Source organism: Macrobrachium nipponense, chromosome 4, assembly GCF_015104395.2.
Source record: "Macrobrachium nipponense isolate FS-2020 chromosome 4, ASM1510439v2, whole genome shotgun sequence".
Classification (NCBI taxonomy): Eukaryota; Metazoa; Arthropoda; class Malacostraca; order Decapoda; family Palaemonidae; genus Macrobrachium; species Macrobrachium nipponense.
This window is the reverse complement of record NC_061100.1, coordinates 110,607,879-110,622,878: the sequence shown is the minus strand read 5'-3', so window position 1 is coordinate 110,622,878 and position 15,000 is coordinate 110,607,879. Positions and strand designations below refer to the sequence as shown.

At 34.3% G+C, this 15,000-nt stretch overlaps 1 protein-coding gene across 2 annotated transcripts in view; it reads right to left on the bottom strand.

Moving 5' to 3' along the window:
- LOC135211702 (arrestin domain-containing protein 2-like) overlaps nt 1–15,000 on the bottom strand; it is a 362,806-nt gene that overhangs the window by 119,682 nt on the left and 228,124 nt on the right. For both annotated transcript variants that reach the window (XM_064244950.1, XM_064244951.1), the window contains one exon: nt 677–794. In XM_064244950.1, the coding sequence (XP_064101020.1) occupies nt 677–788 (112 nt within the window). In that variant the 5' untranslated portion in view covers nt 789–794. The remainder of the gene's footprint in view (nt 1–676; nt 795–15,000) is intronic.

Below are 15,000 nucleotides of genomic sequence, written 5' to 3'. Positions count from 1 at the left end.
GATGAAACAACACTCTATGTAATAATTTTACAAAATTAAACAATCTAAGTAATAAGTTAGCAAAAGTAAACAACACTAAAAGTAATAATTTAACAAAATTAAACAACATTTTAAGTAATAACTTAACAAAATCAAACAACACTCTAAGTAATAATTTAACAAAATCAAACAACACTTTAAGTAATAATTTAACAAAATCAAACAACACTTTAAGTAATAATTTAACAAAATCACACACCACTTTAAGTAATAACTTGAGAAAATCAAAGAACACTTTAAGTAATAATTTAACAAAATGAAACACCACTCTAAGTAATAATCTTAATAATTTAACAAAATTAAACAACACTCTAATTAATAATGTAAATGATGGAAGGAGTTATGTAAAGTCAGGAGTACTTTAACTTCACGATGGCAAACACAAGGGAATCTAAGTTATGGAGCGAGTTACATTTAAGTAAAGCCAGGAGTATATTAACTTCACGATGGCAGACAATACGCGAAAATGGTGGAATGCTTCATGTAAAGTCAAGAGTACACACACTTCACGATGGTGAACACAAACGAATTTGAATGATAAAATGCGTTAAAGTAAATTCCAGTGTACGTTGACTCCCCGATCTATCAAATGGTAAACACAAGATCCTTCAAATGGTGAAATGAAAAAGAAACTCACCTCTGAGCTTGAAATTTTCGACTGTGTTCAAGATGACTTGGCCTTGTAGCGTCTCTCCGGCGTAGTACATCTCCTTCTCCAGTCGAATGTCGAATTCTCGTATATAGTCCATTGTGACCTGGACAAGAAAACAAAAAGATATGTTAGTGAGGCTGTGATATCAACGAGAGAGAGAGAGAGAGAGAGAGAGAGAGAGAGAGAGAGAGAGAGAGAGATAGATGTCGCGGGAAAAATATATAAACTACTACGAAGTGACGCTAGCTTGCAAACTATCATCCTCCAGGAACGAATAGACGTATTAGACTCAAATTTCCCGAGAGCAAAATATGATTATTACCTATGGGATTATGGATTCGGTAACTATTATTATTATTATTATTTTATTATTTATTATTATTATTATTATTATTATTATTATTATTATTATTATTATTATTATTTGTTTTTGTTTTTATAGTGTGGGATTCCAGGTTGTATCCTGTCTCCTTAGGAGTCCATGACTTATTATTATTATTATTATTATTATTATTATTATTATTATTATTATTATTATTAATTATTATATACCAATCACTTACAATCATTTGATTACCGAGCTTTAAACGTTCAGCCTTGTTTAATATAACTGTTCAAAATATAATATTTAAAACAAATTTGTAAACAAATCTATTTTACCGAAGGATTCTTGGTGAAGGGTGAGAGCAAGAGAGGAGGGACGTAAAAAAAAAATCTCACTACTTATTTTCCGGTTTAAAATAATTCTATAATCTCTCTCATGTTGTCGTATGTTATTAGGTTAAAGCGGGTGCAATGATAACAAACATTTCCATATCCAACCTTCTATTTTATATACCCTTCTCAGCTTCCATAAGTTTCTCTCTCTCTCTCTCTCTCCTCTCTCTCTCTCTCTCGCTTCTCTCTCTCTCTCTCTACTCTCTCTCTCTCTCTATATATATATATATATATATATATATGTATATGTGTATATGTAGTATATACTATATATATATATATATATATAGTATATATATATATATATATATATGTCTATATATATATGTATATATATATATATATATATATATATATATATATATATATATATATGTGTGTGTGTGTGGTGTGTGTGCATGTATGTATGTATGAATGTATGTATGTATATATATGTATGTATATTTTTTTCCCTTTTTCTTTGCAAATCAATATCATATTCAACAACTCATTAAATATATACTGACATTTGGTTTTGATGTTCTGTCCACGCACGAAAAAATATTAGCTTTTTCACCTTTTCACCTAGGAATGCGGTATCCGCAGGAGATAAGCAATGCATAAAACTACCGTTATTATCATAAATTAGTTTTTGATCGGAATGCCATGCATAACAATCTTCTAGGCGGCTTATAATAAATCAGCATTTTGTACATATTTGAAATATCCACTTTTCTTTTATTACAGAGGTTGTTGGTCCCAGGAAATTCTCATTTTCTGTTTGCCTTTATACAGACACCGAGGGTGTAATGTATTATATATATATAATATATATATATATATATATATATATATATATATATATATTATAAAATCTGTATGCATATATATATATATATATATATATACATATATATATATATATATGTGTGTGTGTGTGTGTGTGTGTGTGTGTGTGTGTGTGTGTACCCCGTTGTGTGTATATGCATTTATGTATGAGCGCGAGATCGTACTCGTTCCATAAATGGTTCGGGAAAAGTATAATATTGCATTTAATACGTATATCCTTAATATTAAAGCATATGGCATATTTGTCCTGGATACTGCTTTATCTCATAAGCCAAAAATGTTTCGTGCGGTTAAGGCAAAGAAAGACTCTTGTCGATGATAGTGAAAAATGATGCTTACTATATTTCTCTTAAAATTTACAGATTTAATAATAATAATAATAATAATAATAATAATAATAATAATAATAATAATAATAAATAATAATAATAATAATAATAATATTAATGTTAAGAAATTCACAATCTCGAGAAGAACAATCTGCGTCATACAATCTACGATTATATTGTAGAGTATATATATGTTTGTTTCACATAGTAATATACTCAACTATATAACTGTGGATTTTTATGACAATAATAAAATAATAAAAAAATAATAATAATAAATAATAATAATAATAATAATAATAATAATAATAATAATATTGCCCCAGTGCTCTGTTCTCGGTGTTGACGCAGTCCTCTATACTTAGTAGTCCTCTCCCTCCTTTCTTTCGTGTTATGTACAGTCTGTCCGTATTTGCTCTTGGGTGTAGTGCTTTGTGTATTGTCATATGCTTCCTGGTTTTCTGATCTATGCTGCGGAGTTCTGCCTTCGTCCATTCCACTATTCCTGCGCTGTATCTGATTACTGGCACTGCCCATGTGTTTATGGCTTTTATCATATTTCCGGCGTTGAGTTTTGACTTGAGAAACGCCTTGAGTCTCTGCATATATGCTTTCCTGATCGTGTCCTTCATCTCTTGGTGTTTTATATCCCCTCCTTCCATTATTCCCAGGTATTTGTATCCTGTCTCATCTATGTGTTTGATGTTGCTCCCATCTGGTAGCTTTATCCCTTCAGTTCTCGTTACTTTGCCTTTTTGCATGTTGACTAAGGCGCATTATTCTATTCCAAACTCCATCCTGATGTCCCCAGATACAATCCTTACAGTCTGGATTAGGGTATCTATTTCCTTGATGCTCTTACCATACAGCTTGATGTCGTCCCTGAACATCAGATGGTTGATTCTGTTGCCTCTTTTCTTGAGTTGGTACCCGGCATCCATCTTCTGTAGTACTTTTGTCATGGGAATAAAAAAAAAATAAGTACTACAGAAGATGGATGCCGGGTACCAACTCAAGAAAAGAGGCAACAGAATCAACCATCTGATGTTCATGGACGACATCAAGCTGTATGGTAAGAGCATCAAGGAAATAGATACCCTAATCCAGACTGTAAAGATTGTATCTGGGGACATCAGGATGGAGTTTGGAATAGAAAAATGCGCCTTAGTCAACATGCAAAAAGGCAAAGTAACGAGAACTGAAGGGATAAAGCTACCACATGGGAGCAACATCAAACACATAGATGAGACAGGATACAAATACCCGGGAATAATGGAAGGAGGGGATATAAAACACCAAGAGATGAAGGACACGATCAGGAAAGAATATATGCCGAGACTCAAGGCGATACTCAAGTCAAAACTCAACGCCGGAAACGAACCGAAATAGATAAAAGCCATAAACACATGGGCAGTGCCAGTAATCAGATACAGCGCAGGAATAGTGGAATGGACGAAGGCAGAACTCCGCAGCATAGATCAGAAAACCAGGAAACATAGGACAATACACAAAGCACTACACCCAAGAGCAAATGCGGACAGACTGTACATAACACGAAAGAAAGGAGGGAGAGGACTACTAAGTATAGAGGACTGCGTCAACACCGAGAACAGAGCACTGGGGCAATATCTGAAAACCAGTGAAGACGAGTGGCTAAAGAGTGCATGGGAAGAAGGACTAATAAAAGTAGACGAAGACCCAGAAAATATTACAGAGACAGGAGAATGACAGACAGAACAGAGGACTGGCACAACAAACCAATGCACGGACAATACATGAGACAGACTAAAGAACTAGCCAGCGATGACAATTGGCAATGGCTACAGAGGGGAGAGCTAAAGAAGGAAACTGAAGGAATGATAACAGCGGCACAAGATCAGGCCCTAAGAACCAGATATGTTCAAAGAACGATAGATGGAAATAACATCTCTCCCATATGTAGGAAGTGCAATACGAAAAATGAAACCATAAACCACATAGCAAGCGAATGCCCGGCACTTGCACAGAACCAGTACAAAAAGAGGCATGATTCAGTGGCAAAAGCCCTCCACTGGAGCCTGTGCAAGAAACTACCTTGCAGCTACCTTGCAGTAATAAGTGGTACGAGCACCAACATGAGGAAGTGATAGAAAACGATCACGCAAAGATCCTCTGGGACTATGGTATCAGGACGGATAGAGTGATACGTGCAAACAGACCAGACGTGATGTTGATTGACAAAGTCAAGAAGAAAGTATCACTCATTGATGTCGCAATACCATGGGACACCAGAGTTGAAGAGAAAAGAGAGGGAAAAAATGGATAAGTATCAAGATCTGAAAATAGAAATAAGAAGGATATGGGATATGCCAGTGGAAATCGTACCCATAATCATAGGAGCACTAGGCACGATCCCAAGATCCCTGAAAAGGAATCTAGAAAAACTAGAGGCTGAAGTAGCTCCGGGCCTCATGCAGAAGAGTGTGATCCTAGAAACGGCACACATAGTAAGAAAAGTGATGGACTCCTAAGGAGGCAGGATGCAACCCGGAACCCCACACTATAAATACCACCCAGTCGAATTGGAGGACTGTGATAGAGCAAAAAAAAAAAAAAAAAAAAAAATAAATAATAATTAAAAATAATACAATAATAATAATAATAATAATAATAATAATAATAATAATAATAATAATAATAATAATAAAAAATAATAATAATAATAATAATAATGGACGACATCAAGCTGTATGGTAAGAACATCAAGGAAAATAGATTCCCTAATCCAGACTGTAAGGATTGTATCTGGGGACATCAGGATGGAGTTTGGAATAGAAAAATGCGCCTTAGTCAACATACAAAAAGGCAAAGTAACGAGAACTGAAGGGATAAAGCTACCAGATGGGAGCAACATCAAACACATAGATGAGACAGGATACAAATACCTGGGAATAATGGAAGGAGGAGATATAAAACACCAAGAGATGAAGGACACGATCAGGAAAGAATATATGCAGAGACTCAAGGCGATACTCAAGTCAAAACTCACGCCGGAGGAAAATATGATAAAAGCATAAACACATGGGCAGTGCCAGTAATCAGATACAGCGCAGGAATAGTGGAAATGGACGAAGGCAGAACTCCGCAGCATAGATCAGAAAACCAGGAAACATATGACAATACACAAAGCACTACATCCAAGAGCAAATACGGACAGACTATACATAACACGAAAGGAAGGAGGGAGAGGACTACTAAGTATAGAGGACTGCGTCAACATCGAAAACAGAGCACTGGGCAATATCTGAAAACCAGTGAAGACGAGTGGCTAAAGAGTGCATGGGAAGAAGGACTAATAAAAGCAGACGAAGACCAGAATATACAGAGACAGGGGAAAAGACAGAAAGAACAGAGGGACTGGCACAACAAACCAATGCACGGACAATACATGAGACAGACTAAAGAACTAGCCAGCGATGACAATTGGCAATGGCTACAGAGGGGAGAGCTCAAGAAGGAAACTGAAGGAATGATAACAGCGGCACAAGATCAGGCCCTAAGAACCAGATATGTTCAAAGTACGATAGACGGAAATAACATCTCTCCCATATGTAGGAAGTGCAATACGAAAAGTGAAACCATAAACCACATAGCAAGTGAATGCCCGGCACTTGCACAGAACCAGTACAAAAAGAGGCATGATTCAGTAGCAAAAGCCCTCCACTGGAGCCTGTGCAAGAAACATCAGCTACCTTGCAGTAATAAGTGGTACGAGCACCAACCTGATGGAGTGATAGAAAACGATCAGGCAAAGATCCTCTGGGACTATGGTATCAGAACGGATAGGGTGATACGTGCAAACAGACCAGACGTGACGTTGATTGACAAGGTCAAGAAGAAAGTATCACTCATTGATGTCGCAATACCATGGGACACCAGAGTTGAAGAGAAAGAGAGGGAAAAATTGGATAAGTATCAAGATCTGAAAATAGAAATAAGAAGGATATGGGATATGCCAGTGGAAATCGTACCCATCATCATAGGAGCACTAGGCACGATCCCAAAGATCCCTGAAAAGGAATCTAGAAAAACTAGAGACTGAAGTAGCTCCAGGACTCATGCAGAAGAGTGTATCCTAGAAACGGCACACATAGTAAGAAGAGTGATGGACTCCTAAGAGGCAGGATGCAACCCGGAACCCCACACTATAAATACCACCCAGTCGAATTGGAGGACTGTGATATAAAAAAAAAAAAAAAAAAAAAAAAAAAAAAACAAAAAAAAAAAAAAAAAATTATTATTATTATTATCATTATTTTCCTTCAGTAAAGAAACCTGGAGAATCATCACAAATCACTTATCGGTAATTTTGTACCATATTTCTGATCCATTTTTGTCGGTATTCATTCATCTCTTACAAACTTTAAAGTTTTTTTTTTTTTTTTTTTTTTTTTTTTTTGTTTTTTTTTTTTTTTTTTTTTTTTTTTTTTTTTTTTTTTTTTGCTATTCATATTACCAACATGCTCCTAATAATCTACTTCCTGAATACTAATAACAAAATTAATTAAATTTTCAACCCCCTACCCTTGGGCAATAAGCGTTTATTACTTTCAAAATTTTTATCGACGGGATTAATGAAATATATTATATCGCAGCCACTTAGGACTTTTTGCACAACTAAAATTACAACGAAACCGAATTCTGAAAGTGAATAACCGTTTTGCTCTTATATTTTAACAATCAATTGTACTTTGACCAAAACATTGAAAACCACTGGTACTTAGTGTGTCTTATATGACATGAACAATTTCATATCAATACTGACTAAGACATTATCAATATCATATCAATACTGACTATGACATTATCAATTTCGTATCAATACTGACTAGACAATGACATTATCAATATCATATCAATACTGACTATAACATTATCAATTTCATATCAGTACTGACTATGACATTATCAATATCATATCAATAATGACTATGACATTATCAATTTCGTATCAATACTGACTAGATAATGACATTATCAATATCACATCAATACTGACTATAACATTATCAATTTCATATCAATACTGACTATGACATTATCAATATCCTATCAATAATGACTATGACATTATCAATATCATACCAATAATGATTATGACATTTTCAGTTTCATATCAATACTGACTATGACATCATCAATTTTATTTCAATACTGACTATGCCATTATCAATTTCATTTCAATAATGACTATGACATTATCAATATCATATCAATATTATTATTAGGTATCGCCAGAAATGAGCTAGAATTGCACTATTTCATCCGTGTACCGTCATTGTATTCTGTAGGACTCAGTATGTTACTATAATGGGAGATATGTCTGTCCGTCCGTCTGTCATTCAATCACGGCCAAACGGCTGGTCCGATGGGCATGAAACTTGGCAGGGTTAAAGTGGGGACCGCTAAGATGGTTTATAATGGGGTTTTATCTCATCCTTCCCTCACCCCTCCTGCTCCCCCCCTAATTTGCTGGCATTTTGAATATTTGTTCTCATTAGTATATAACAAACAAATGACCAAAGCATGACAAGAAAATAGTTCTAGATTTCTTAAATTGAATTAAATAAATAATTTCCATTTCACGAAAGCCAGAGAGCAAAGGAATATACCCAAATCCCTCCAGATCTCCACTTCACATGTCTAAGAGGAGCTGTTTATTTTTGTGCGTGAAAATAAAGTGAATATATATGCAAGGATTTGACAGGAGGAAACTCCATTAACTTAAGGTGCCTCCCTTGTGGGATTTTGTGCCCTCTGCTCTTTCATCCTACAAAGGTCAGTGAGTAACTTCTCTCTCTCTCTCTCTCTCTCTCTCTCTCTCTCTCTCTCTCTCTCTCTCTCTCTCACGTTTATTCGTTGCTGGAGGATGATAGTTTGCAAGCTAGCTCCAATTTGCCAGTATAATCAGTGTCACTTTGTGGTAATTTTATATGTTTCCCATGACCTCTCTCTCTCTCTCTCTCTCTTCACGTGGTATTTGAAGATATCCTCCAAAGTATACTTTCTGCTCTCTCTCTCTCTCTCTCTCTCTCTCTCTCTCTCTCTGTTCATGTAGTATTTCAAGATATCCTTCAAATTATACTCCCTTCTCTCCCCCCCCCCCCCCGCTCTCTCTCTCTCTCTCTCTCTCTCTCTCTCTCTCTCTCTCTCTCTCTCTCGGGAGAGGCTGAAAGGGTCTCCAAACTACCGCAGCAATGAATTTTTCATCGTCGGTACCTTCCCAACGTCTTCAAGTCTTGTCCTTCCAGTGATTTCCTTAGCAAAATCGAAGAGGTTGCCAAGGGCAACATCTTCGTCCCAATTCAACATTATTTGCTATAATTTTGCCGTGCTAACACTGCCCTATTTATAACTATCACTGCCCTATTTATAAATATCACTGCCCTATCTGTAACTATCACTGCCCTATTTATAACTAACACTGCCCCTAAATCTAAAATATACTGCACTATTTATAACTATCCACTGCCCTATTTATAAATATCACTGCCCTATCTGTAACTATCACTGCCCTATTTATAACTATCACTGCCCTAATCATAAATATCACTGCCCTAATTATAAATATCACTGCTTTATTTATAACTATCACTGCCCTATTTATAAATACCACTGCCCTATTTATAGCTATCACTGCCCTATTTATAAATACCACTGCCCTGTTTATAACTATCACTGCCCTATTCACAGCGGCTGTCAAGTTTTAGAAATAAATCGATCAGTGAAAAATTGTCAGACACTTCAACATTTGCCAATAATCTAATTATAAACGTTTTGGAAACCTGTAATTCAATCAACAATATATATATAATATATATATATATATATATATATATATATATATATATATATATTATATATATATATATATATAAGTACAAACAAATCCTTTGAGCCAGCCCTGTGAGATTTCATAATCAGCTCAGGTGTACTGGTAATACTAATAATAATAATAATAATAATAATAATAATAATAATAATAATAATAATAACAATATCTCAGGAATATGAAATGAATTAAACATGAATGCTTTTAGCAAAAATAAAATACGTGTTTTTACGCTGCCTTCGAAATATCAAACTTGAACGCTTTTGAGATTAGATAAGGCGACTTATCTAATCTACCCTTAGGTTGTTATATACAATATTGTCTATAATAGCTATTGTCATACACAGTATTGTCTATTATAGCTATATGTAAAAATCAGTAGAGGGATTCACAGTAATATTCTTGTTTACCTAGACGAAATATATTTGTGGAAATATTTACAAAGTTTAGAGCTTTCGTTCATCCTTCTGTGGACTTGATCATAATCTTGGTAAATATTTCCACAAACATATTTCGTCTAGATAAACAAAAGTATTACTGTGGATCCTTCTACTGATTAATTAGAAAGAAGCACGATACGGTGTTTTTATATTGCATATGTAAAAATTTTTTTCCAAATCAATGTTCGTGCAATTTACTTTTGGATCTTATTCCTATTAACAGCCTGGTGCACGGGGACACGAGTGCTGTCTGACACAAGACCAATCTACACTAACACAAGCAATAACAACAGCGAGAACTTAGTTTGCCCGGGAATAATTGCATTCGCACCGAATGCAATATATCAAACTTTAATCTAAAGATCTCGCTCAATTTGCCCTTATCAAAGTCGCTTGCGTCATGCCCAATCTGCTGGCATCGCAGTCCTTTAATCGCAGGACACGCGATGGATAAATAATTATATAAAATTAATGTAACTGTAATTCACAGTTATAACAATACATTCATTTCATTAAATGATGAAATGTTATAGAGGAAGACCAAGCGGTAAAATATGATAGCTAAAAAGGTCAGACAGGTTGCAAACCTCCACCAAGATTAACTCATATCCTGAGAAGGATAGAAAGGATTCTGATCAATTTTACCTTGAAATATTCACTGTGTAACGCCTTCAAAGAGACGACCTTTTCATGAGTAATGCTGAAAAAATATACGGGTACTTCATATTCCAAAAAATGTCACATTTTTTATACCCACAGAATGGTAATCTCTGGAAGGATCAACTAATGAATGTTTTGACTGAATTCAAAATCGTTCACCAATTTCCACCATCTCACACAGGCAGACAGACAGACAGACAGAAAGACAAACCGAGCTAGACGTATTCCTCCTTTGGCCGAGGTAAGGAAGCCGAGTGATTCGGCAGAAAAAGCTAAGAATAATTCAAGACTGTCACGATTTGTTGTTACATCTCCTTCCCTCATTTCATTAGCTTGGTATGCACGAGTCGAAACGACTTGTTTTCGTTCTTAGCAACATGTTTTCTTTTCAGAAACATAAATAGAACGCAATAGACAGCTGGATGTCAACAGGAAAATAAGGAAATTATACAAATATTTCCCAGATTCATTGTGAAGACGTGGAGGATGAAACTTTCTTTTTATTGAAGATAGTAAATTTCATATTGCAATGTTATCTTGAACATCATGTCAATTGGATTATTAAGAAAATAAGGATGCTTCCTGGATTGACTGCACAGACTAAAAGAGTGGAAACCACTTTTGAATAAACTATTTTCAAGTTCATATTGCAATTTCATAACGAATATCATAAAACAAAATCCTACTTGATTAAAAGTTGACGAAACAGGCAATCACTGACGCGTGAATTTTCCAGCTCAGTTACATGCTAAAACTTACTTGAATTGAAACAGTGTCTGTTTCAGTGTCTGCAGTGAATCACTTTGACTACTACATTAATATAACGTATCACTTCTGTCATACAATTACTGTATGATTAATTAAGAAGCCTTATTTCTGTGCAATCAAAATTACTTGTCAGCACAACTTGCAACATCGAACATTTCATTATTCATGTACTCCCACAGGACGTATTTGTACGAATTCTTAAAAAACAAAGGATACAACTGGAATTCATTGTTATATGCTACATATCTATCTGAATACAAAAGGGAATGACATATTCAGAGTCGTCAACTAAATTCAATAAGATTTAAGAGTTCCTTTGATCTGCAGCATAAATATTTTATGGGCTCTCGATCAATCTGATAAGCTTTGAAAATCTCGACTACTTCGAAGGACTTTGAAACATATCCAATGTTTTCTAATTTTTTTTTTAGAGTACATGAGTGACTGACTGTCTTTTGCTGAAGTTTCACCAGAAATGGCAGAGATAATATATCCGTGTCTTATCAAGATATTTCATTTAAATGATAATGTTTTGCAATTGCCAGACTTCAACCTTGTCTGCACATGAAACTTTGAGCAAGTCACTTACAATATCAGGAAAAAATGATTTAAAATAACTTTAAAACTGCTGGAAAAAAATAATTGAAATAATCTTATAACTGCTGGAAAAATTACAATAGTCTTTAGACTGCTGGAAAGAATTATCTAAAATAATCTTAAAACTGATGGAAAAAGTACCTGAAATAATCTCAAAACTGCTGGAAACATTTATTTAAAATAATATTAAAACTGCTGGAAAAAATTAATTAAAATAATCTTGAAATTGCTGGAAAAAATGATTTAAAATAGCCTTAAAACTGCTGGAAAAATTAATTAAAGTCATCTTAAAACTGCTGGAAAAATTAATTTAAATAATCTTAAAACTGCTGGAAAAATTATTGAAAATAATCTTAAAACTGCTGGAAAAAGTACCTAAAATAATCTTAAAAATGCTGGAAAAAAAAAATTAAATAATCTTAAAACTGCTGGAAAAAAATATTTAAAATAATCTTAAAACTGCTGGAAGCAATTATTTAAAATAGTATTTAAACTACTGGGAAAGAATATTTTAAATAATCTTAAAACTGCTGAAAAACATATTTAAAATAACCTTGAAACTGCTGGAAAAAATTACTCATAATAATCTTAAAACGGCTGGAAAAAGTATCTAAAATAATCTTAAAACTGCTGGAAAAAGTATCTAAAGTAATCCTAAAGCTGCTGGAAAAAAAGTATTTAAAACAACCTTAAAACTGCTGGAAAAATATCTAAAATAATCTTGAAACTGCTGGAAGAAAATCATTTAAAATAATCTTAAAACTGCTGGAAATAATTCTTTACAATAACCTTAAAATTGCTTGAAAAAATTCCTTAAAATAATCTTAAAACTGCAAAAAACAATTATTTAAAATAATCTTAAAACTGCTGGGAAAAATAAACTAAAATAATCTTAAAACTGCTGGACTTTACTCTGCAATCAGCAACGAGAATAACGGAACAAATTCTCCCTCAACCTATAAGAAAAGCTCAACGTAATTCCTTGTTTATCCTAAGGAGCAAAACGGATGTCCACTACTTCGAATTATATACACACTGCACAAAATGGCAGAATTTGCGTGAATTATTACAGGTTTGTCAACTGGTAAATTCATATGAATTCAAATCAAGTTCATTTCCCCAGAAACTTGCCATTTCAGATATCACTCCAATGTATTCATTCATCCAGGACGCAAACGCATACATGAGCATTTTCTCATGATTCTTTTTACACCGAAAAGCAAAACCTTCATATCCAGAAAAGAAAGTATGATGCATTACGTTAATGCGCTTTCACATCATGGTTCTCTTACGTACAGATACGCAAATTTATATAATTTAAAGAATATGAATTGCATAAGGTATTATCCTGGTTATAGTAGATTCACATCAACCGTGCATCTGCTGTCTAGGCCAGTCCCTTACGAAGCTCTTGATTGGCTGTTGATAAGACAATCACACGGCTGGAAACTCTCAGTCTCTCGAGAGTTCACGTAGGCAGGATGCATGTTAAACCTCTCGTAGGAATACGTCTTTCAAAAGTATCCCTCAGAAGAGGTGGAACATACATCCTGCCTGTGTGAACTTTCGAGAGAGATTGAGAGTTTCCAGCCCTGTGATTGGCTTATCAACGGCCAATCAGGAGCGTCGTAAGGGACTGGTCTAGACAGCAGATGCACGGTTGATGTGAATCTACTATAGTAATATCCATTTAAAGGCTGGAAATACTTAAGGAATTATAATACCTTTATTCAGTAGGGTTTTCTTCTACTTTCTACATCAATGAAGTGCTTCACGTTCTTGTAAGATTTAATCCTTATGTATGTTTAAATTTCGACTTAAAAACTTAATATGTTCGTGAATAACCTATATAGGGATATTCTGATTCTCTGGTAACATTCAGTGGCTCTGTTTAATAGTGTTTATCTAGTGATGTAAATTTTATTCATTCCCTTTTGATTCTGCGTGCCTTGGTTTGCATGTCTTTATAACACTATGCATAATAGAGAATGAGTTTTTTTTTCTGGATCTAAATCATAATTTTGTTTGGAAAATTATGTAACGAACAAAATGGCATCCATTATCCTACAGTTCATATGTTTTTAAGAATTTATGTTAATACTGTGTATACTGTGTAATCCAAAGTGAAGTTGACCACCTTGTTTCTATACATTATCAGTAAGTTTCTCGTATGTAATTTATATAAAAAAAAGCACAAAAATGTTATTCAATTTAATCACGTGAAAATCTTTTTGGGTAATGCTTTAAAGCTGCACGGTACAGAATCGAGCAATAAACCCGCTTCTGGGAAAAATTAAACCTCAATATTCTGACCGCAGGCTAATCGCAAGTTCAGATCGGAATACTGAATCTTTTCCCCTACATAAACTTTTTTATGTTTATTTTTTTTAATCCAGTGAGCCTCATATTGCGTCAGGCTGACGTCATAGGTATTTTTCTTGATTTAGTATTGACGTAACCTGGGGAGATAAAGTGTAAACAAATTGAGTGATGGTACATATTAACTTCGAGTCATACACCAGATGGAAAATTTAAATGCGTAAATACTGTTTCAATTACTGATGAATGATTTTTTTAGCTGCTAAAGAAAGATAAATTGACAAATAAAAATGGTAAGATATAGAGAGCCTCAAAAATAATAATAATAATAATAATAACAATAATAATAATAAAAATAATAATAATCTTACTTTAATGGGCATAATGTCTGTCTGTCCGTCTGTCATTCAATCACGGCCAAACGGCTGGTCAGATGTGCATGAAACTTAACAGGGTTACAGTGGACACATCTAAGATGATTTATAATGGGGTTTCATTCTACCTGCCCCCCACCCCCCACCCCTCCGATAAGGGTGGGGGCGAGAAGGGATTTCCTGAAACGAGGCAGGTTCTGTCCGTAGACTTTATTATTTTACTACTTTTCATACATAATTTCTATATAGATATGTTTGCTAGTAATAATAATTAGAATAAAACTGCTTGGCATAAAGGCCGTTAACTGATATTCTGTAATCAGAGGAAAAATTCCGACTTTCGCCATTTTCATGCTAGGCAATATACGACCCTAATTGTTAATAGCACAAATAATATGCCATAAGG